The 24272-nt window shown below is 46.6% G+C and overlaps 2 protein-coding genes and 1 long non-coding RNA gene across 5 annotated transcripts in view; 1 reads left to right on the top strand and 2 right to left on the bottom strand.

The window, feature by feature from the left end:
• The window catches only part of NFATC2 (nuclear factor of activated T cells 2), a 103078-nt gene extending 99948 nt beyond the window's left edge, over positions 1-3130 (bottom strand). For all 3 annotated transcript variants that reach the window (XM_069805058.1, XM_069805049.1, XM_069805067.1), the window contains exon 1: positions 2184-3130. In XM_069805058.1, the coding sequence (XP_069661159.1) occupies positions 2184-2247 (64 nt within the window). In that variant the 5' untranslated portion in view covers positions 2248-3130. The remainder of the gene's footprint in view (positions 1-2183) is intronic.
• Positions 1654-3308, top strand: LOC138689587 (uncharacterized). Its single transcript, XR_011328485.1, has 2 exons — positions 1654-2211; positions 3126-3308. It is a non-coding gene; the product is annotated as an uncharacterized lncRNA (long non-coding RNA).
• Positions 3309-15961: 12653 nt separating this feature from the next.
• ATP9A (ATPase phospholipid transporting 9A (putative)) overlaps positions 15962-24272 on the bottom strand; it is a 65509-nt gene continuing 57198 nt past the window's right edge. The window contains exons 26-28 of the mRNA XM_069805038.1: positions 23921-23978; positions 21800-22003; positions 15962-20657 (exon numbers count right to left, since the gene is read on the bottom strand). Of these exons, the coding sequence (XP_069661139.1) occupies positions 20521-20657; positions 21800-22003; positions 23921-23978 (399 nt within the window). The 3' untranslated portion in view covers positions 15962-20520. The remainder of the gene's footprint in view (positions 20658-21799; positions 22004-23920; positions 23979-24272) is intronic.

The following is a 24272-nucleotide window of genomic DNA, read 5'->3' as shown; positions in this document are numbered from 1 at the left end:
ATAAGGGAAAAATACACGCTGGGGCCCAGGAGCATATTCTTTCTGGAGCACCTCTGGGCTCGGCCGTGCAGATGACTGCACTGCTCATCTGGCTACTGTGGTCTCAAATACTTGATCTGGTGGGGGGAAAAAATAAATAATCAGCGCCTTTCATTTAGGTCTGTGACTGCAGGGCTCTGGGGATCATCTGCTCCGGGGAAAGCAGAGCTGCACAGCAGTGGAAGGAGTTGCGGGAGCTGCCACTGGAGTGCTGCCTTGTGCTTTGATCCACTGCTATCCTATAGCAGGTGAAAGCGGCACCTTACCAGCACCGAGAGGAGCAAGGAGTCTCCTACCTTTCCCTTTCCTGCTCTCTCTACAGAGAAATAACTACTCCGGGGTGTTGTGAGAGTGACTAAGAGCAGCTGAAGCGCTCAGGAGAGAGGGAGTTTTGTCTGGAGAAAGCCGACGATACACGAGGCAGGGCAATGGCCTGATCCTCGGGCGGTATAAAGCCACTCAGAGTCTTTCCATTGGCTTGTCCGAGAATCGGAGCTCTCGGATGATCCCCTTCGGGTGTACGTGTTAACGAGTGTGGTTTGGCAGGTGCCTGGGGAGCTCGCTACGGCAGGAGAAAACAAATAGCCGCTACTAAGGGCCCTTCAAAGGAAGCCTCGTCGTCCCCCCCCCGTAGCCCGCACACCCCCTCCGCCGGCCCCGGGAGCCCCCGGGGCGGCTCTGACTCAGCGGCCGAGCGGCCGTGCCAGCGCCGGCGGCGGGCGGGGACCCGGGGAGCGCGGCGGGCAGGCTCGGCGGCGGCCGGCCGGAGGGCGGGGGGGGAAGCTAAAATGGAGCAAGCCGAGGGAAAAGACCGCTTCCCTTCGCCCCCCTTCCCGCCGCCTCTCCACGCTGCTCCCCCGGCCCGGTAGCCCTGGGAAAATTGCAACTCACCTGCGCGTCCCGCCCGGCCCGCGGGGTGCAGCGCCGAGCACCCCGGGGGAGCGGGCAGGCCGGCTGGGCAGGGGGCTGCAGGGCCCGGGAGGGGGGGTGAGCAGCAGGGCTCGCTGCTCCACGGGCGCCTGACAAGAGCCGGGCTGCGAGGGGTTTTTCCTCGCGTGGAGCATCCTCCGCCCCGATCCGCCGCCGGCGCCCACCCCGACCCCCGGGGACCGCCGGCACGGCTGTGCCCGGAGTCCCGTCCCCCCCCTCCCCGGCAGGGACGCCCCTTCCCCCCGTTCCCTGCCGGCATCGCACAGCCGCTGCCGTGCCTGCAGCCCCCCCCCCCGTCTCCGCGTCCCCACGCAGGGCCGCTCCCGCCGCCGCGCCCTCCCCCGGGGCCCGCAGGCTCGCTTCGCCGCGGCGGGGGAGGACGGGACGGAGGATGCCGCCGCCCCTCCTAGACGGCTGCACACACACACACCCCCCCCCGCCTCGGCGGGGCCGGGGCGGCAGCGGGGAGATCTCCGCTGCCGGGGGGGGGGGGTGGCGGCTGGGGTCGGAGCCGACCCGCGGGAGGCGCGGAGCGGCCGCGCACTGACAGCGGGGCAGACTCCTCCTCTCGCCGCGCTTAACTCTTTGCCTCCACCGGCACCGGCGGGAGGGGAGAGCGGCGGCCGCCCCGAGTGCCCCCCCCGCCCCCCTCCGGTCGTCGTCCGTCCGTCCGTCCGTCCCCCAGCCCCGCGGCAGGGCTCGCCCCCCGCGGAGGTGGCGACCCCGACGGCAGCCGCGGGGCATCCGCCAGGGCAGCGCGGCTGCGGAGCCGCCGGTGCCGGTCCAAGCGGTGGCCGCCAGGGCTCCGCCGGGCCCGGGGAAGCCGGCCGCGACTCCCCGAGCCCCCCGACCTGGGCAGGCGGCGGAAGGGTTAAGCGGCCGGGAGGTTAGTCAGCGAGACTCCTGGGGTGATGGCTTGGAAGAGGAGAGTCCCTCTGGCTGAAGTTTAAAGGAGGTTTCTCCGAGACGGAGTCGTATCGCCTTCGCGGAGCGCTTCAAACCAAACCTCAAGCCAGTCCCGTCCCTTCCCCGAGGGACCTTCTCGCCGTGAAACCCTTCCTGCCTACCCAGCCGAGCTGCCTGCGAGCGAGCTAAAACCGGCAGGAGAAACCAGCGGGCCCGAGGAGCGACCCACAGAGACCCCCGGGCAAGGGAAGCGCGCAGGAGGGCACCCACACAGCACACAGACACACAGCGCGGGGGGGAGACCCTACCTTGATCCATAGACCTCATGATGTGGTGGTAATGTACCAGCCTGCAGGCAGTTTCTCTCTGCATCGGGAATTAAAAAAAAAAAATCGATAGCAGAAAAAAAAAAAAAAAAAGAAAAAAAAAAAAGAAGGAAAAAAAATCTTCTTTAAACCATGTTCAACCAGTGCCGCCCGGACAGAGGGAACCCCTCTTGCTCGCCTCCTCCGTAAGTGTTTGGAGGTGCAAAGAGGGATCCGAACTGGGCTGAGCTTGTTCCTGAAGTGAAGTCAGTTCTCTGCTCTGAGATGAGGGTTACTAGAGAGGGAAAGGCCACTTCCTTCCCTGCTCCGAGTGTTTATAGTCTTTGAATGCTGTAAAATAACGGGATTCCCTCACTGTTTCCTCCTGTTTATCCCAGTGCCATGGAAACCCCTGGATCGCCTCCATCTCCCAAACTGAGGGCTTTCCTGCAAACTTCACACTCAGGAATCCATGACGTCTCCCAGCTCCGGGCCAAGGCAGCTCTGCGGCTTTCTCAGTCTGCAGCACAAGCACTTAATTGTTGAGCAGAAAGTTAGAGAGCGAGAAAGAAAGAAATATGGATGATGTTAAAAATCCCAGTGTGTGCTTTTTAAACAAAACTTGCAGGCACTGCAAAGCCTTTCAAAGCAACGGGGCTTCTGTGCAGAAGTTTTCCTTCTTCCCAGCAGAGACAAGCTCGGACTGCTGCTGCTTTTACCTTTGAATAAATCATTCAGAAAACCGAAGTCCCCAGCTTATATTTATGTCTTTTAAATTCGCCAGCACCCTATTAATACCCATCTTGTTACTGGCACAGGTTTTGACTTCTAATTACCACTGGCTCGGTTCTTCATACAGAAGACGAAAAGAAAAAAAAAAAAGAAAAAAAATCGGTTAATTTGTTTAGTGGCATTTCACAGACCTCTCTCTGTTTCTATTTTTAGATCCATTTAGAGGAGAGAGGAGCAACCCCATGGATTTCCATTGATACACGTGGAGCTTAGCAAGAATGAAATAGCCAAGGAAGCCTCCGCAACCAAGACAACCCGTGTGTGTTTACACGTACTATGTATAAACAGGAAAATAAAGCGAAAGAAAACAGGAAAATAAAGATGTCGTGAACTGTGTGCTGTCTTACAACGTATGGCTTTGACCGGTGTGTTAACGAGCATCTGCCTCTCGATCCCGTGCTGGGCTCAGCACCTCGGTGCAATCGTCGATTTTTTTCCAGGAGAGACGAAGAGTCCGCGTACCTAACACGCTTCTGCGGGGATGGCGACAGCTCCGCAGTCCCGGGGCGTTTGCACGTTCCCCCCCCCCAAACGGCGCGATGTGCATTTGGAGCCGGGGTGGCCGCCGGGGTCAGCCGGAGCCCTGGGCAGCAGCGGGGAGTGAGTCACTGCAGAGGGACTTGGCCCGGAGCTGCACGGAGGGCTGGCTGGCACCCGCACCACATTTCCATTTTTCACTCCCTGAGTCCCAAAATCGACTCGAAGGAGGTATCACAATCAAACTTTCTGCTTCTCGAGTTTGTTGTCCTGCAGGCTAGCAACTGCAGGCAGGCCAGGGAAACTCAGCGCACCTCACTTTCCTAGCCTTTGTCATTTTTGGACGTGCCGAGGCGGAAATACCTTCCCCGGCTCCGCGGGCCCGTTATGCAACCGGCTTCCACCGACCCCCGAAACGCCGGGGGAGCCCCGGCCCGGTGACCCCGCGCCCCCTCCGCTCCCCCCGCGGCGCCGCACCAGCCTCCCCCCGGGGCCCCCGCAGTGAGTACCCCCTCACGCCCCTCCGCCGGCTTCTAGGGAAGCCTTTTTCTCCCCGTCCCGGCAGAGGGCTGAGCACCGGGACCCCCCGCTTTGCTCTCCCGGCAGCGATGCCGTTTGCAAAGCCCCGCTCTCGGGCCGTTCTCTCCCGCAGGGATTCTCCTGCCGCCGAGCCCCCGGCAGCGAAACACCCAAAACCTGCGCCTGACACTTAGGCTCGACCTGGATGCTTCGCCCTTTAACAGCCCTCTCGGCCGGCCGCTTTGGAAGCCGCGACGTTTACCGGCGAGCTCCTGCAAAAATCCCGGCGCCGCTCCCGCAAAAATCCCGGCGCGGCCCCGGCCCCGGCCCCGGGCGGGAGGCACCCAACCCCCCCCCGCTGCACACAGCCCCTTCCCGAGGCGTAGCTAATTAGCACGTTTGACTGGACCCACTGTTGGCATCAGGTGAAGTAAAGCCCGAACCGTCTGATTGCTGCTTCGAAACGTGACAGGGAAACCGAGGTTGCGGCTTTGCTTGGAGAGCAAAGCGGTTGTTAATTAATTATTAGCCGGGAGAAATCGGTAATTTCGCCCCGCTTCCAGGCCCAGACTCCTCACTCTGGCACCAAGTGGTCTCCCCCGCATCGCTCCTTATAATTGCACCGGGAAATGCAGAGAAGAGTGGCTGGGGAGGGGGCTTTAGGCGAGGGCGACCTAAAGCGGAGCTGGGAAGGGGCGAGCTGGAGGGGGTTGAGGGCGAGCAGAGGGAGCAAGTGGGTGCAGGGGGGACACCCACCCTGGGGGGGCTGAGGGCACCGGGCCCTGCCAAAGGGTATCCCAGAGCGAGCGGAGAATGGGCGACCCCGACGGAAAGCTTCGCCTCCTCCCACGCTGAGCTATAATCGGGGGAGCAGTCACAGCTCAGCGGTTATGGCACACAGGTTGGCTTCCCTAGTCTGGACCGTTTAAAAATACAATGTCTTTCTTTTAATAGCTCAGTTTGATCGGCTCCCGCTAGTTCACATGACAGGGTTTTCCTAAAATATCTTCTTCCACCAAGTTTTTTCCAACTTAAAAATGCTGAATCCTGCTACCCAAATTAAACTCAGTGCAAAGCGAAAAAAAAAAAAATAAATAAAGAAGTGAAAGAGGGCTGGCGGCTGCCTCCGGACTGCTAGCATTCCCCAAACCAGCATATGACACAACTGTAAGATTTCCAAGGCTTTTGGAGAGTTCAGCGAGAGAATCGTGTCCTCCACTGGCTGCAGCTTCCCCGCTGAGTTAAACTTTCCTGACGGAACCTTTCTCCATCTGGCTCCGGCTCCCAGCGCGTTGTGAGCGGCCGCGGAGGAGAAGGGGGATGTAGTTCAAGTCTTATATAACTGTGCAGGCTGGATGCGGGGGCAGAGACTTTCCCTAGAAACGAGAGATTTTTATATATATATATAGTTATTTTTAGCTTCCTTTTTCAAAGGAAGGCCAAATACCTCCGACTTTCCTTTGCTTTCTTATTTTGGTATCACTAAGGGATTTTATTTTTGGAGGTAAGGAGCTATTAATAGCTAATATTTTTAGCTATTTATTCCCTCTTTAGGAGAATACTTCCTCTTCCTTTCAGGGCCACGTTCTGGACCGCATCCCTACACCCCCCCCAACAACAGACCCACCTCCCCACCGTGCCCATGGCACCCTCCGGGATTTGCCAAGAGGATGCCCGGCTTTGTTGGGGGATAAGAGAGGTGGAGTATCTCCCGGCCCGCTCCCTGGGGCTCAGGGAGCGGGTTTGGAAACCGACTTTCTCCCCGGGAGCAGCTCAGCCCGTCCCCAGCGCCGGGCTCCCAGCCGAGGAGGCTGAGCAAGGAGCTCCCTGCCCGGGAGAGGAGAGACAGCTACGGGCGGCTGGGGAGAGCAGCCGGTCCAGGGGGCTCCGGGGAGTCGGGTTCCCGGGGGGACCGGCCCCGGGAGGGGTGTAGGGGGGGTCTCTGGCTTCCCCCGGCAGCTGCCCGCAGCATCGCCCCGCCAGCGGGCCGGGCCGCTGCAGCTGCCGCTGGAGAACGAGCGCTCCCCGGCCGGCTCCGCGCTGCGAATTGGCAATAAACCCGAAAAGAGGTCGTTGGGTTCTTTTTCAATTTCTCGTGCTCTCCAGGAGATAAGACATCGAGGCTTCCTGAGGATGTGCTCTCAGGCCATCGGGGCAGCTGCCCGGAGTTTATCATCATAGACTTCACGGAGACATCTCCGTTTTCCACTTGCAAAAGGTATTTCAGGCTCACAGCAACAATAAGTGTTTTTGACAAAAGCTCCTCACCCTTCCAAAGTAAATACTGTTCTGCCCGAATCTGCCCTCGCATGCAACGCACTCTGCAGCGCAACCTCGACACGTTGAAGACGTTCAGCAGAGCCGTGCCTGAACATCGGATTTACACGCTCCGGCTGGGTCTCCGCTGCACCTAACCGGGGCTCCCGAACACAGCAAGGACCAAAAAAGTCAACAGCAGCAGCCTGGCCTGCTTAAGGAACGCGAACTGGCACCTCCCTCCCTTGTCACAACAGTCCCAGAGCATCCTGACTACACGTTACCAACTCGAGCTTATTTCTGACAATGCACTTGTCTAAATAACGTGTTCACTCACTTAATTAAGTTACAAACGGAGCGTCTGATCTTGTAACGAGCTCCACGTGGCCCGGGGAATCCACCCACATAGAGCTCTCCGAGATTGGAACTAGAACTGCTTGAATTTTTCCCATCAAAACATTTTTTCCAAATGAGAAATAGCTTTTCATCTAAAATGAAAATTGGTTGAAATTTTCTGTTTTTTCAACAAAACTCAATAAACTGAAAGGCTATTTTTTGAGTTAAAGTAGTTTTTTGGGCTGTTTTTTTTTTTTTTCCTAAGAACTGGCTTTTAGTAAACGGATTCTGTTTGTGAACATTAAAAATTATTTTTATAAGTGAAGAGTGATTTTTTTTTTAACTTCACTTTTTCCTCAATAAAGGCAACCTCAGAAAACAAAACCACAAATAAAGAAAAGGTATTGAAGAAAGTGTAGAGAACATTCTTTCTCTTCCCCCTCCCCTCGAAAATTTCCTGTAAAGGAAAAAATAAATGTCTTTCAACTCACTCATAGAACAATAGGGCCCCACTCTCGCTGTCTTTAGTCAGGCAGCTCTTGAATTAGTGTCCTCTTATGGGACCGGGAGGATGTAATTAATTCAGCTGGCCTGATACGATACCATCCCAGGCTGCAGTTTCCCGTTTTACCGATTACCGTGTCTGTCTCCTAGAAATCTGTAGGATTCCAGACACTGAAACACATTTCCAAAGCAGTCGCACGAGTTCATAACCGTTCGTACACGGAAATGTCCGACACCCTCATGTCAGGATTCATGTGAAAGTACCAGACCTGCACCTGCAGCCGTCGGAAAACCTATTCTGAGCCTCAGCCTCCTGAAAAACCCGACCTCGGACTTTTTTTTTTTTTTCCAGGCAAAAGCCAAATCACTCGGCCTGGCTCGCAGCGGGGGCGGCTGCCCGGGCCCCCCCGGTGGCGCGGCATCCCCCCTCCTCCAGCCCCGCGGCATCCCTCCTCCAGCATTGCTTCTCGGATTGGGAATTCTAGAGACACAGAAATTCGGTTGCATGGGGGAGAGAGAGAAAACGAGGCGGGACGACCCGTTAGGTACGACGGCAGGGGTCAGTCTTCTCGGGAGGATTTTTTTTTCACGCCCGGGCAGAAGGCAAATCCGATCATTCAGGTGAAAATCCGAGAGTTTACATATATGCCCCATATCCCTGTGGGGAATGAAACGGCTGAGGCCCCGCTCTGCTCCCCCCCGGCAGACCGCGGGGAGCCCAGGTCTGCTCCCGGTGGGATGCGGGATGGGGGGGCAGCGGGGAACAGCCAGGTACAGGGAAGGTGCAGGGAGATCGTCACCTTTGCAAGCAGGATTCAGACGTGACAGCTCCAAAAGAAAAGCAATACCTTGGTTTACTGGGTTGGAAACGGCACCAGATCTATCCCGAACCTGAAATTCGCTTAGCGCGCTCTGCTGCAGCAAACTTGGGCAAAGAGGGATGTTTATACATCATGATCTGTGCTTTTACCCAAACATCAAACATTGTTTTCAGGGAACACTTAAGCCCTCCGGATTGGCACTGCCTTACAAAATACTAACACCAACGACTAGGTTAGCGACTCCGAGGCTTTTTGCAAACGAGCACATAGGATAAAACTGAAATATAGCCTTTTTTTTAAAGCAAGACTAATTAAACAAATAAGAACTCTGGATGAGGCTGTAAAGGTGTTAGTTTCTTGCCAAAGATAGCTTCCCTTTAAGATTATAAAACCATAGGTGTTTTTTTTGTTTGTTTGTTTGGTTTTTTTTTTTTCGTTTTCCAGGATTTTGAGCTCAGGTTCAGAAAAAAAAGAAGAGACAGCCAAATAGAGCAATTACTCGCTGGAATAATTAGGAAGAACATTAATCACATTGGGAGTTGGAGAGGTGCTTCTCTACGCAGGCAAGGCAAGTAAACAGCATGTTACCATTTACCTGTTCCTTGTAGAGCTCAAGTCACCAGGCCACGCTTTTGGGAAGAGATCTCCAACAAACAGCCATGCATGAGAAATGCCGATTCTTCTACTTTTAAACCCTGGATTTTTAGCCCCCTCAAAAGTTGCTACCTGGGAAATGGCCATTATTGGTCATTTTAGGATTAGAACTGGCTTGTGAACCTCCTTCCCTTTGCATAGCAGAGGAGAAAAGGGAGAGGAAGAAACTACAAGTGCTGGCCAAGACCAGGCGCCTGCCGGCTCAGCCTACAGCAGCCTTGAGCTGCTCCATCCAGTGCCCTTCCCTGGGGCAGACGAGCACTGGGAATCCTTTCCCACCTGCTCTGTTCTGTGAAGCTGGATACAACAGAGATCCTGTCCCATAAATTATAGTTGTTACAACAGTACAAGGAAATAGCTGGTCACTTTTGCACATTGCTCCCAGCTCACAGAACAGTTTGTGGAATGAGAACAGCATCATTAATTAATCATTATTCCTAGCTATTTAACTCACCTTCCCCTTCCAAGGAGTTATTGTAGACAACCAAGGTAGGAATTTGAAGTGATCCTTCTGACTGCAGGTGATTATGAGTGTTTTTCCCCAGCGGTTCCTTTCAGGGGGCTGGGTTCAACATCCCCTAGGTACGTGACCATGCACCATTGGCTTCACAGTGCTCAGCATGGACCTTCCTTCAAGTCCCACATAGCAGCAAGCACCTCTGCAGCAGGGCTGGGTGAGTGTTTGCAAAGCTTTTGGGAAGGGAAAGCATTCATGGTTGAAAGTTAGTCCAGGAAGGACTCAGCAAACCTAGACCAAGAGGATGACTATGAAACCCACCACGCTCACAGAGCACCTGGACTCAAATGCCCACACCTACCAACTCCTGGCTCAGCTGGACAATACAGCTAAGTGATTTTCTTTTTTTTCTTTTTTTTTTTTTACACAAGTTCACAGTGAATTGCAGTTTAGAGTGATATTCTTGTATCTACAGACAACTGCTCACTATCAGGGCACTGGCAAAAATGCATGTATAAATAGATAGCATCAGTTTCAGTTAGACTAGGACATAAGTTGCTTTATTAATAATAACAACAATGAACTAATCCAATTAGACACCTGTACATTAGGGTCAGGATGGAAACACTGGTGAAGTCATTCACTATATCATATGATGGCTAAACTAAATAAAGATAATAAAGAAAGGTTATGACTGTTTTGAAAAGGTGGTTTTATCCCTTTAATATCACCGCCAGGGCAAGGGAATCTGATATTATATCCTGAACACAATTTACAATTCATTACTGGGGCTCTGGCCACACCCGGCAGCTAATCTAGAATTTCACACATTTAATGAACTTCATACTTGAAATATGTGGTCTGTAAAATCTGATTTACACTGGTGTTAAAATAGTTGGTGTTTGAAAGAAAATATATTTTAAAGTATGTATTTGTGCACAAAGTTTGTTGTTTTTTTTTTTTCCCTAAAAAACCCAAACCTGGTCATTAATTTACCCCAAAGCATATAAAATGTTCCCTACAGCGTAATTTCTGGTGCAGTATTTCTTTCAGCACCTCAGATTTACTCACTATGTTTCTTCAGGAGCAACTGCATTCAGTTGTACAAAGGAGTAGAAAGCCCCCACAATGTAATTGTAGGTACTTCAGTTGGTAAGTTAACTTGACAAGTCAGTTCATGATGGAGTCCAGGGTCTATAATTAGTCCTTACCTGCCACCATCATAAAACCGCTGCATTAGGTCAGTCCTTGCTAGGGCCATGCAAGAGGTACCTTGCAATCCCACTTCATTCAAGCATGTTAGCTTTTTATTGGATGTTAACACCTGATATTTCCTCCAGGCTCTGGTTTTACTGAAGGCTTTGTGGCATTATGTTCTTCGGAGCTGGAATGGCAACAGGAGCTGAAAGAAAGAAGAGTGGGAACCCGTATAAATCACCGCCCTGCACGGTATCCTGACGGTGAAAGATCACAAAAGACACCTAGGCTGTTGAAGGAAATAGCTGTCATTCACATGTGAAATACAAGATGTTTCTTTCTGTTGAAGGCTATTTATGGTGAACACCGCACCTGTAAAAATTAGTTCCACACTTCAGTAACAAGGATTTGTAAGAATTCAACTCAGACTTGAACAAAACGCGAGGATTGTGCGAGGGTGTGGATGAGCATCCAGCCAGGGTCAACCCACCACAGTGACCTGTTCATTTACACCAGCCGCGGGTCTTCCACCGAGATACCAACACAGTGCACTTTTCCCATCTGATTTTGGGAAGATTTTCTCCTTACGGGTTAGTGTTGCAAATAGCAATTTCACTTAGAAAATTTGTTTTCTGGCTCATTTCTCCTTGGATGTAGGAAAGATCAGATATCAAAATCTGATCGGCAGGAGGCTTGAGACTTCCTAGGAGCAAAACTGGGCAGCTTCAAATCAAACTTCAGTCTACAGACAGTTGCCTGAGAAATTCTGCCACTGGTTTCAGCCTAAAATGTAAACTGTCACTTTGGTTAATTTATCTGGATCCAGCTAAAAGGCAGCAATGCATCTCAACAAATAAATAACAGGATACCAAAGACTGGAAAGAGGCATACCTGGAGAAAGCAAGATAGATGAGGGGTTGGTAACATCTAACCTTGGTCTTTTAGAAATTTTGTTTTCATTTTACAGCCCAGCTGTCAGGGTGGAGAAGGTCCAAGTCCCCATGCCATGCTACAAATAATACTTTGTAAATGCTTCTCTGGAGTAGCTCCACAGCAGACAACGATAGTGTAGATCCTGTTTAAAATGGGTCTTCCCCTTCTGTAGGTATTCTACTCACCTTGGACACAAATAGAGATAAGGAGAAGAACCAGTGTTAGTTTCCAGCTCACACTTTAGGCAAAAAAATTTCCTTGCTTTAATTTTATTCACCTTCGATGTTAAAATCACTTCTCTGTTTGTTGTCGGGCTTAGAGTAATTGTTCCAGGCTAGAACGAAGCCAAGATGGCATACTAAATAATTAAAGCTACATGAATAAATAGCAGGATTTAACTGCTCCAGTTACGTTTAAAAATTATATTAACAAAAGGATCTTATGTGCAAATCAAGTGATTTGTAACTACATCTACATGGAAAGGCAATGCGTACACACACATGGAAATCAGGCAGGAGCACTGTGAGGGCTGACACCCACAACGCTGCCCGGGGGGAATTCGGGAGGTGAACCTCGGCCGGGCAGGGTGGTGCTTAGGTTTCCCCAGGCTTGCTAACGACCAGCGCAGCTCCAACAGCAAGAGCTCTCCTCGCTCGCGTTGCAGGCTCACGCCAAGGAAGTCTTGGCAAGAGAGTGGTTAAAATGCTGGCTGCTCTTCACTAGGGCTCTGAAATTTTACAGCTCATGGTGTGCTGGTTGTCAAACATAAGGAGAACAGGATGGAGCCTAATAGAGGTGCAGCTGGAGAGCAATAAACATTTCCAGCAACATCTCCAGGGCTAAGTAGGATCCTACCTCGTAGGGGCCGAGAGGACCGCTCGCAGCGCCCTTGCCCTCGTAGCAAGATGACGAGCTGCTTCACTGTCTGCTGCGGTCCAGAGGTTTCTCCTCAAAGGTCCTATCCTTTAACTCTTGGGACAAGATCAAAGCCAAAGGTGATAAAACATGGTAAGTGCGAGCCATTTGAGCTCCCAGTTCCAAATCAGCGCCTGCCCAGGAGAGCCGATTGACACGCGTGACTTTCCTGCCCAGAGCGAGAGCGATGGCTCTACCTGGTCACAGCAATGGCAGATGCAGGACGCAGTGATTCACTGGAAACCACCGCGTTGGAGCAGAGACACTGTCTGACAGAGGGAATGCCAATCCTTATAAACACGCCTTTTGTTCAAAACTTTAATCTCAAATTTACAAAGGATGCAAAGGAGTTCTGCCTCTGTGGGCAGCACCCCTTGTCTTTCTTTCCCACAGGCTCAGCACCAAGCAGCATTTCTTCCCGTGGCAGTTACACCATGGCTGCTGGAGCAAGTAACATGCTTCATCAGGACCATCACATGGCATTTTATGTAACAGTCTCACCGACGAACGGTTTGTTCTCATTTTAAATAGGAATCCTGATCAATAGCAATTTGCATCACTTTCTGACAAGTCACACGTTGGTGACATCTGCCACTGTAGAAAACGAATCCAAAGTGACATGTCTTAAAAATAGAAGAGCCAGCGCAAGACAGATCTGTGTCTAACGGCAGAGAAATATAACGCCTACAGCAGAGCTACAACACAGCTTTTTCGGAGCTGATGTGCAACACATGAGTACATCTGCTGCCTGATGAAATCTGAAGCGCAGGAGATACCCGCTTCTCACGTGCCCACCGAGGTGTGTGTGCCGGGAGTACTTCGGAGCTGACTAAGCAGAATCATGCAGTACAATCAATTCACCTCTACTCATGCTCTTAATTTATATTGTGGGTAATTCTACTTTTACCCTGGTAAACAAGTTTCTGGATATAGTTAAGCTACTCAGAGTGTACATTTAAAATAAAATCTGTTTCACATAAAAGGACAAATGAGAATGACTATTACCCCCATCTTTAATGCGCTAAATTCTTTTGCACAGATTGTTCTTGTTACTACTTCTTTCTGTGAGAGAATCTGAACGGCACACAATATTCCTCCTTACGTGCACAATTACAGCAAGCCAAGAGAGGGAGGCTTTAAAGTGGGAATGCAATGATTTTAAAGCCCTTTTTTGTAACCCACTCACTCAAGAACAGTTAGGTCTTAGGCCACAAAGGGAGGAAGAGCAGCAGAAGGAAGGGCATTCTTCTGAAGGCCAGATCCTGCAAGTTGCTGATCATCTTTAATTACAAGCAGCATAAATTCAGAGATTCACCATGTAACCCAGAGAGCCCCACACCACCCAGTGAGTTTTAGGGCCAGGAAATGCCAGCTCGTGGCCCAAGGAAACCACTGCATCGTTTTTGATACTGACCATAAATAGGTGGTGGACCAGGACTTAGTGCTGCTAGTAACTGCTGTCACATTCCGAAACGGTTTTCCTTGCATTACCTTTTTGCAGTTGCAGCAAAGCTATTTCTGCAGCCAGCTGCTGCTCACGCTGAAACGTGCTGTTTGCACATGCAGTTGCAAAACATTCAGCACAGATGTAATTTGGATCAGCGGTTCCAGGTTTAAGATGGAAGAACCCAGCAAAATTTTTTGATTGGGGTTTATCCATACTCAATATAATAAGGACAGTTTTTTGAAAGTCTGCAATCATATTCCTCATTTAAAAACAGACATCTGAATACTCTGTGGAATAAGAAACTTTCCTAGAGGATTGACTCCAATGTTGAAGGTGGGGAGAAAGTCCAATAATCAAAATAAGAATACCGTTCACACTCCATGCTCTGCCATGGATGTTGGGCACAGCCTAGAGACCACAGGTTCTCCCTGCCCGTCTCCTACCTGTGAAATGGGAACAGGAACAGTTACCTTCCTCTAGTGAAGATTTATCATGACAACGATATTTAATGCCACGGTAACGCAACAGAGAAGAGGCAGAGTAGGTGCACAGCTGCCGTGACTTGAGCCATCGGAAGGCAAAGACAGAGGGCAATTATCTGCAAGGTCTGCTTCTCTCCAAATGGTTTAAGATAAAGGGAAGCTTCTGCCTGTCTTCATGTAACATGTAAGGCTCAGGGCCATAGTAAGATACCGAATTACCAGCCAGCACCTATTCTTTCTTTTTTTTTCAGAGGAAAAAAAGAAAAATAAAAAGACACTAGTGTATAATACAACCACAATTCGAAAAATAAGGCCACTGGCATTCTTTGGTAAAGCCTAGGCTGAAAACCTATCCCAGGATGCATGATCTTCCAAAAATCTGCCAACCCCTGCAGTGTTCAAACTTCTTGCATGACCACAGCCACATGAAGAATGAAATTAAACCCCACGGAAATCTTTGACATTTCTACTATTATGCAATGTTTGGGTGAAAAAAAAAAATTGCAGAAATTCTCCTTCCCTTTCCAGAGTGAGTTTAGAAAAACTATTTCTAGCTTTTTTTAATTACACATTTCACCATTAAAAAGAAACCGTCCATAAATTAAAAGAACCACTAACTAGGGCTTATGTAACCCATTTAGAGTGGGAAATTGGTAACACTTGGGAGTGAAGTCTGTTACTGTAATTTCTGGAGTCTACAGCATCCATTTGATGTGTGCAAACATCACAAAAACTGTTTATTTAATATTTGCATTAACTATTTTATACAAAAAAGTTAATAATGAAAAAGGTTAAGATGCTGGCATCTGCATCCTATAGAATCTAAATGAAAAACTTTAATATATGTTTAATGATCTGAGGGATAGTTTATCACTGCTTTAGTTAAATAGTCTCCAAGTAATAGATTTACTTTATCCAATACTATTTTATTTTTTTAAATTATTTTGTTTTTTTAAATTATTTTGAGAGTGTTTATGGCTCTGTTACATTTTTGGTAGAAAACTGTCATACTGTGTTCTTAATCAATGTTACTGAAGTTTCTCCTGCGGAGAATATTCAGTGTTAAACTCCTGCCTCTCCCTCCCATTTCTGACCCAGAAGCAGAGCAGCCAGCCCTAGCCCTGGGACTGCTGTTGTGCCGAGCCAGTTACTTAATCTAACGTTCAAGTGATGAGAACATTCCAAAAATAGCTGTTCCTAATGCTATTGCATCATTGCTTTTCCAAGAGCAGCATATATATGTTTCGAACGAAAGACTTTCTCCTATTCACAGCAGTGGGTACCAGCAGGAACCACCACCTTCTCCTTAACTGGGGTTGCACCAAAAATTGCGAGGACGATTTGACCAGAATCTTCCCGAAGGAGCCGAGTCTCTTGAAAACCGAATTTACAGATTACAGGGCTGGTTTAAAATCCTCGGGACAGTTAGGTACTCTGGGACTAACTGGTTGTAGAGAAGGCAGCAGCGAAGCAGCAGCCTGGGGCTGAAGTTCCACCTGGCGGTCAGAGCAGCCAGGGAGTGGTGGCAGGAGGGCAGCGGGGCCGGCAGCCTGCCCGTGCCCAGCAGCACCTTCTGGCCTCCACGGAGCTAATCTACACCATTAAATCGCAATGACGACTTGCAGAAAGCAATCTTGCAAATAGGCACTAATAAAGTGAAGGGCAGCAAAAGCTTACACCGATACTTTAAGAAAAAAAAACAAACCCAACAACCCGCAAACCCAACAATCAACACCCCCTCCCCGCCCCAAACCCCTTCCTGTTAAAACTGTTAGAAAACTGTTTACAATAAAGAAATTAATGCAGCAGGTCTACGCTGATCAGCAGAAAGTACTGACCATTTCAAGGATATGCATTTCACACATAGACAAGTTAAAGGGCCACAATGCAACTTAACCTATATACTTACAATTCTGGCAAAACGCATCTTGGACTGATCACGCCAGGACTAACTCAGGTGCATCATACATGATGTATACGGATGAAGTAAAGAAGTTGCATAAAATTTATTTTTCCACCTTGTTTTACAACATTCCCTTTTAAGTTCTTACACATCTGCAACATATAACTCCACAGAACAATAAATAATCGGCATTCATATTCTCTTGAATCAAGAGTATTTACACACTGTTTAACTAGATGACAGGTACAAAACATTGGCATCACAGTAAATATAATTTTGACACCAGAATCCATTTCCCCAATTAAAAATTAAATTAATGTAACATTTATTTTTTAACAATTTTAACAATTAAAAATGTTCTCAAAGGCATATTAGTACACAAGTTGTAGTAGGCAGTAGTAATGGACCATATTGGCAAAGCTGTAGAACCCAGGATTTCATGCTAATCAAAGAGTTTATTATTTATGAAGTAACTAATAATAAAAAAAATACAACAGCCCATCCAGCTCACGCTGAAGATTTTAGTGGGAACTGGACTGGCCACAGCAACTGCGGAGATGAGTCAAACCCCAGGTGAACAGTTCTGTGCAGAGAACGTGTGACGGTGAGCTACATGCAATAATAGTTCACATACCTGGTTTAGAGCACTGCTTGTGCAAACCAAGGGTTTATGATGTACCAGATGGTGCAGCAGCTTTCTTCGAAAGAGAAAGCCAAAAATCAGGATTTAGGGATTCACACATCTAACTCTCTGGGGCTCCCTGACAAACTCAGCTCAACTATAGCAAAATTCTCCTCAGCAGTTGCAGTGAACAAGAGAAGTTGTCATGGTGTTTAATCGTGATAGTTCAGTAGAGCACAGAAAAACAATGTCTTTGGTGCTGCTCAGTTTGGTCCAGCCACAGCTGTACCTCTCAGCACATAGTTCTCAACCCCAAGGGGACACCAGGGACATCACTCATCACCCCTCAGCCCAGTTCTGATAAGACCCTGCACAGATTTAAGCTGCTGCTGTTGAATAAAGAATATTGCATTTCAATTGCACTATGAGCTGAGCAAAACAAATGTTTGCAAAGATAAACAGGACAAGCTCTAGGGAGAAAACAAATATAAAGAAAAAAAAAAAGAAGAGGGTTGCGACACACCTGGAATTACTGCAGAGATGCAAGAAGAGAACAGTGCATGTCACAAAACCTCCACATTAACCAACCACCACAGCAGCACAGCACAGAGCGTTGGCTTCCCTAAAGCAGCCACAGGAAGCAAGAGCACACTGTGAGACATACACCGCTACCCTACAGCATCACTTGGAGCACAGTCCCAAAGCACACAAGTTATATGAACTGCTACAGTACATAAACCAGAACAAAAAAAAGGAACAGGAAGAACACTAAGTAAGGCTACAAACAAGACACTACATAGAAGAAGAAACAATGCTTCACTCCCAATAAGCACAAATTATGAGCATACTAGAGGAAAAAGATTAAATTTCCAGCAGAGAATCCATTTATTCAAATGTACAGTAAGTATGAACATATGTATTAAACTTTGCTTTTAAAAACATTTTTTAAATAACTTAAGAGAAATATATTGCAGACATAAAGTGCTAAACTTGAAAAATACAACAATCATTCCTCTTTCCTGTTTGTTAGATGGAAATTTTAATTTTCTGATTGCTTTAAAAAAAACGCAGTGTATACCCAGACAGAAATTACTTCCTGGATTTACAAACTTGTGCAAAAAAACTAGCTGCAAAGGAACATAATTCGCACCCCAAAACACAGCTATAGATTGCTATCAATTCCACTAAATATATGTTCATTATTAAAGTTATGATTCAATAAATATAACCGAAATCACAATTCACTCCCTTTCTTGGTGTAAGCTAATATTTTGCAAATATGGTCCACTCAGTGTAAACTGTGTTGACTTCAGGAAACAGTGAATTCTACCATATATATGTCTCAAATATTTACATACAGTAGCATGGCACTGTTATGCTTGCAGGACATTTAACTACTAATACACACTAGATAGGGACAGGGCTTTACAAAGATGTGTACTGCAATGTATTTGCCAACGGACAAGAGAGACTTGACTTCTCAGTCACAAGAAGCGCCAAAAGAAATTCTTGACTCTTGTATTTAAATCTACTTAAATCAAATGCTGACTGGGGACTCCAGAACACCTGCACGGTTGACTATCCAGGAGCTGTAGCAAGTCATGATAAAGACAACATTAAGTATCTTTTTGGCAAAGTGGCATAATTCACAAAAGGTTGTCAGCCCAACTCCCCCACAAACGGGCTGTTCAGGCCCTGCTTTTCCTCTGCGAGACAAATCACTAAGAATGTTGGACTTCTAGAGCCTTTCCCGACATAAACATGCATGTTAAATAAGTAGAAATGTATATTATTATTATTTTTAGGAAAAAAATTGGAAGAGAAGGAAAAAGGCAAATTTTCATAATATTTTGAAAAGGTCAATACCAAGAATTAGCTTTCCTTAGCCAGCAGGTTGTTTCTGAAGGCGGTTGCTACGTATCGGGACTTCAGACAAGAGCCTAATCAGAAGACTGGGCACAAAAGAAAAACCAGTGAGTTAGATTAAAGAGTGTTTGCTGTTCATATTCCCAAAGGATTTTGAAACATCATTTTCTAAATTAAAAGGGTATCCCCCACATGAAACAACAACAAGGTCATACGGACTTGCACCTTCCTCTCACCCCAAGCCACATGCATTAATGAAGCACATTCAATTTTTCTCTGAATCTCTGGAACTTGCTTCCCCTCCTCTTTGATATTTACTCACATGAACTGAGAGCAAGGAAGGCAGCTCAGGTTGTACAAAACATTCCCCAGAGCAACTGCCACACAAGCCACAGCTACCTTGTATCTGAAAATTCAAGACGTACCACTGTGGGTCAACACAGACTCCAGGCTCTTTTAAAACAACATTCCCATTTTCCACTGATTTTCACATCAGACCTTTTAATGCAGCATTGTGCTGCTTGTGACAGTGGAACGCCTGTAGCAATGGCAACAGAAGCTGGCAGTCCATTAAAGAGGTTCAGCATGGTACAGAGACAACCAGGGAGCTTCTGCCCTTCACACCAGCACGGCTGCCCTGACCTGGAAGGGATGCCTTGAGAGAGGAGAAGAAGGGAGCTCAGGCTCTGGGCTCTGCTGTTCCTGGTCCCTCCACGCAGCCGACCAACACCACCGCCAAGCAGTGCCAGCTCTGACAGTGGTTTTTCTGATGTGGCAATGAGACAGCAAGCAACTAATTTAGCACAGACTAAACAGCCATTACATGAGGATGGCTGCCACTAAAAGCTCATCTATGTTTGATGTATGGACCCAACTGTAAAAGGTTCCCATAACTCTCTGTCCTTCTCCTGAGCAGCCTAAGTACGTGTTGCTTTCCTCACAGTATTATAATGTGGGCCAATGCTTATTATAAAAAACAGAATTCATTGAGTTTATTTTTGAAAATGAAAAATGAATACATAAATTTGCTCTGCACACAGGCCTAACGCCTTCGTATGAACCCCACTCCTGTGATTCAAGGTTGGTTTTTAGAGCAAAGCAAGTGCAAGGTTCTCAAAAACTGCCTCTCTGCAGGGAGTATGTCATGAACAACATCCACCTAGGAGTGCCTCAGCTTATTTGCAGCTCATCTTTGCAGCTTCACCCTAACAGGAAACAGATTTTGTGTAGCTGTGAGGAGTAGCAGCTCTGTGACCTCTCCCTTCGGTCTCCAAGGATTCAAGACACGTCTGCCACATTGTCTGCAGAACAGTACGAGTCTCTCCTCACGTTGTCGACACATTTCAAGTCTGATCAACTGCAAATTTCTTTTCCAAAGAGGATTTGTTTTAGTTTAGATAATTTTCTCCTATACAAATAAATACAGAGTAAAGCTATTATGTCACCAGCTCCTTTTAACAGGAAGCACAAAAGCTAAACAAAACTGAATTTCTTCTTTTTGGACTACCATTTCTCTGTATTTATCAATGGCTGGACACCTCCAAAATCACTAGGGTGACCACATTTCAACTGAAGGAAAATCTCAAACACGCTCAGATTCTCAAGTGTGTGTAGATCCGACATGCTGGAGCCCCATTATGGAAACAGCATGCCATAAATCAGGAATCAGCTGTCAGCAGTACAGTGTATCACCTACATTAAGGGATTTCCAAGATGTAAAAAGAATGTAACTACTTGAATCAAAAAGATAAATAATATAAACAACATAACACAATGCCAGGAACAGCACAGATACTTAAAAAGTAACTTAAATTTCTCAAATGTAAATTCCAAGGTCAGTTAGCAGCTTTCAGATACTTTTAACCATGCATGAGAAACCCTTCATTATCACAGTTATGTGCATTTGACCCGAGTTAAGTTGAACAAAAATGACAAAACCTGGATGAACTAACAAGTGCCTCCATCCTCAGAAAACTCCCTTTTATCATTAGGTTTCCGTTCACGGCAGTTGTTAAGTCTTTTTCAATAAAGCAGCATGTAATAGAGATTACCACACGATCCTTATGCAAATGTCGGACATTTTCATTATAGTAACAACTATATGATTTTGTCTCTCAGCCATGTGCAATAATTGTCTCTGGTGTGCAAGGAGAGCAGCCCTAGGATGTGAGCTTCGAATAGCTTGGGGGAGAAAACCTTCGTCTCAGGTACTTCAGGACGTAGAGAGGAAGGCAGCTCACCAGAGTGATGACGGTGACTTTCCACAAGAACGACAAAGTTGCAATGAAGTAAACATCTGTATAAAGATGAGCACAAAGAGCACAAAGTCAATGAAGATGGGAAGTACATTCTGGGAAGAGGTGCAGAAAAGCAATTCAATCTACCAACACTTCGTAAACTGCCTCACCTTCTCCACATTCAAGTTCAAAGCTCATATGATACCTGGTTCCTCACTCTTCTGCCCTTCTCTTCCACAAAAGATACAGCTTTCTGCACAGAGCATTTCAGTAAGGCATGCAACTCCTCGCAGGCAACTGCCCATACGTACCCCATCTGAAACAGGGCTATCCAACCCCTGGCAATACTAAGCTTCCTTTAAATGAACTACTTGTCCTCTGACTCTGGGAGCTACCCTTTGCTACTTTGCTGGTAGTCCAGCAAACACCTCTCTCGACTCAGTTGTAATACTTCAGAATCTTTGCAAAAATAGTTGGGAAGCATCGTTCAAAATAGAGCTGGTATACCCATATGCAAGACATACAGATCTAGCCCACCGGGAAGTTATCCTCTTTGTCTTCAGAGTTAGCAAAGAGCTTTATGGAAGAAGTAGTGACATCTTGTGGTTCCTGAACGAACACTGGAACAAACCCTACGGATCTGAAATTTGCAACTCGACAGCTAGTGGGGGAATCTGGAATTCCTCACCCTTTTTCCTTTAGCCAGAGAAAAGGATTAACTCTGTTTCAGGCAACTAAAAAAACCCTAACAACCAAACCCACAAGAAAAGGGCCCCAATGTAGCAGATAAATAAGGTAAGTTTTAGGAGGCAGCTCCTTCACCCAGTTAAAAGATGAAATCTTTCAAACGAACAACAGAGGCTTCAATCTGCAGTCTCAAGTTCAGTTCCCATATGGAAATAAAGACCACTGCTACATATGACAGTTGATACGTGGTGGAGCTCTGAAAGTACGGATGAGATTCACTGGGCAGCACACAGTCTACTGACAACCTTTACCTCCTCCATCATTTTGCTATGAGAAGGAAGCATGAAATATCTTTCAAGAGCCTTCAAATCAAATAGAGCTTATTCTGGTCAGAACCACTGTCGTAACTATTGTTGGCTTCATCAACAGCCTTTAAGCTCAATTCAGGTCTTTACAGTCCTGTTACTATTCAGGTCATAAACTAACGGATTGGAGAAAAGGCATTTAACCTTACCAATAAACTCATGTAAGAAGACCAGAGAAGCTATGTAGCAGGAGAGACTAAGCAGCTCAGCCACTATCATAAGCCAGTGCCATGTCTGGATCGTCAGTGCCACCATCAGTAACTCCGTGAGAATCAAGGACGTGAAGGAAATGGCAACAATGTGGACAAATTCGGATTCAAAGAGGAGGAGTGCTCCATACATGATGATGCTACCTGCAAGGGAATGGAACATTTGGGTATTTTATTCAAACACAAGTCTAAGCTCTAAAACCCACTGCTCGGTCTTGGAAAGGCTGAAACATAGTCATGTCTTGAGACTGTTTTTCGTGAAACCTGATGAATGTAATGACAACGAATCAGTTACTATTTAGGAGACAGAACTGATGAGAAGACAGGGAAAAGCTACAGCAGAGGTGCCCAGACTTTTATAACAGTCTATCATATTCACAGACAGACGGAGATAGGAAATTAATACATGCTATTTTGGCAACTGGAGATTTCTAACATCACAAAACTCTGCCCTCCCAGAAAAGCAGTTGGTCACTACTTAGAAGCTAAAAGATATCAAATACTTCTAAAACCTACTGCACTGCCTCAGTGCCCAGATGGAAGCAAGGTGTTGAAAAGCTTCAGTGGATACAAGTTAGCCGCTCTTTGCACTACTTGGGCCAAGATCTCTCCCCTTTACACCTCCCCCTAAAAGGAGTACATAAAGTACTGTTAATGATGCATTGTTTTGTGCTCCTATTCTGGCTAGCCAGGGAATGCTCACAATGCTCTGCACGGCCACCTGCACAAATAACTCATGTTAGCAGCATGAGTAATCCGCACCGACATCCATCACACCAGGCTAGTTTCGGAAGGGAAAACCTGCAAGTGACTAGAGCTCGAGCCACAAAGTTCAAATCCAGCTGTGAACTTTCCAAAATTTAGGACTGCTCAAGTTTTCGGACAGGCTCATCTCTGCTAGCAACTAGCCCAATTGTTTGGCTTGCTGTTTTCTAGTTATTTAGCACATCAGAAGTGAAGTCACTTTAACCAAATATTGTAACCAGATAGTGGTCTTAGCTCAAGAAGAAATCTTTCCCTCAATGCATCACCCTCTGGCTTAAGCTTTCCACCACTTGTGAGTTTTCTATAAATGCCTTGGCTTTGCCATCATATTTATACAGCATTAGAAGACCATTATCCCTGTCATAGGGTTCTACCGTGTTAGGTTACAGAAGATAATGCTAACAGAGCTTTTATATTCTTGGATTCACTCCCTACTGAGGATGGTAGTATCAATTAAATCAGTAAGAATTATCTGCTTATTTTGTCACATTTATTCTGACTCTTGTTGATAAAGGAGTTTTGGAAAATAAGAAATTTTGTCACAGAATCATACTGCAATTTTATTTTTATAGCTCCTTGTTATTTACGTGTTTTCCACAATTCCCTGATTAACACTTATAGAAAGTATTTGAGTTTGAGATTACTTGATAAAAAAAGACAGAATGAAAGAAAAGACCTTCTTAGACATATACCCCAATTACTACACCCACTTTTGGAAATGGATGCATTGTAATTAAGGCATTTGCTTAACTGTTTCAGCAGCCTAATTAGAGTGTATGGGATATGATCAAGAACTTGAGCTCTACTCTAGTCCTTCATTACAGATGGCTATGAAGTAACTCCTTCATAGACAGGGTTTAGGTAAAATACACAAAGCTACAGATTCTGTATTTTGCATGCTGACTTAATAATCTTTATAATCTATAGGTTTCAAAACCTTTTCAAAAGAAGGGAAGAGTCACAAGCTCTGCTTTACAGATGGAGCAATTGAAGCACTAAAAGGAACTTGCACATAATGACAAAGAATGGTCCCAATGGGAAGAGGTATGATGCTTTGAACTCCTACATTGCTGCCTGTGACAGGGTTGACCAGTTGTTGCAATATTAGGTTTTAGAAAATTTCTTCCTTTGGTAATGCTACCAACATTTTCTGACACACACAAAAAAATATTCGTTATCCCAAGGACACACTGTTAAATTAACTTCATGCCTTACTTAACTTCCTGCAAAAGAAAAACTTAAATATTCTGTACTCATTAAAACATTTAAAGGCACAAGCAGAAGTTGATTTCTTACCTTGATAGATGCTTATTAAGACCCATATTAAAAATGTTTTGTATGATAATGGTCGTCCCTAGGAGGGGAAAGGAAAAAAAAAAAAAGACAAAGCTCCATTTGGGGTTTTCTTTTATGAATATTCACTTACAGACCAACCCAGCAATTAATAAAAGATAATTTGAAGGTGATTTGGAGAGCAAACAAAACAAATCAACCAACCCTGAGGTACTGCCTCTTTATTCTCATTTTTCATGATGCACGAAGGAGGCCTGGGACTGTGGAAGCTCACTGCTTGCACAGTACAGTCCAACCTTACTGCACACACGATTAATTCAATGCAAAGATGTCTCAGGAGTTTAGTCATTGTACT

The sequence above is a fragment of the Haliaeetus albicilla genome, chromosome 2, assembly GCF_947461875.1.
Source record: "Haliaeetus albicilla chromosome 2, bHalAlb1.1, whole genome shotgun sequence".
NCBI lineage: Eukaryota > Metazoa > Chordata > Aves > Accipitriformes > Accipitridae > Haliaeetus > Haliaeetus albicilla.
Note: the sequence above shows the minus strand (reverse complement) of the source record. Positions and strands in the feature narration are given on the sequence as shown.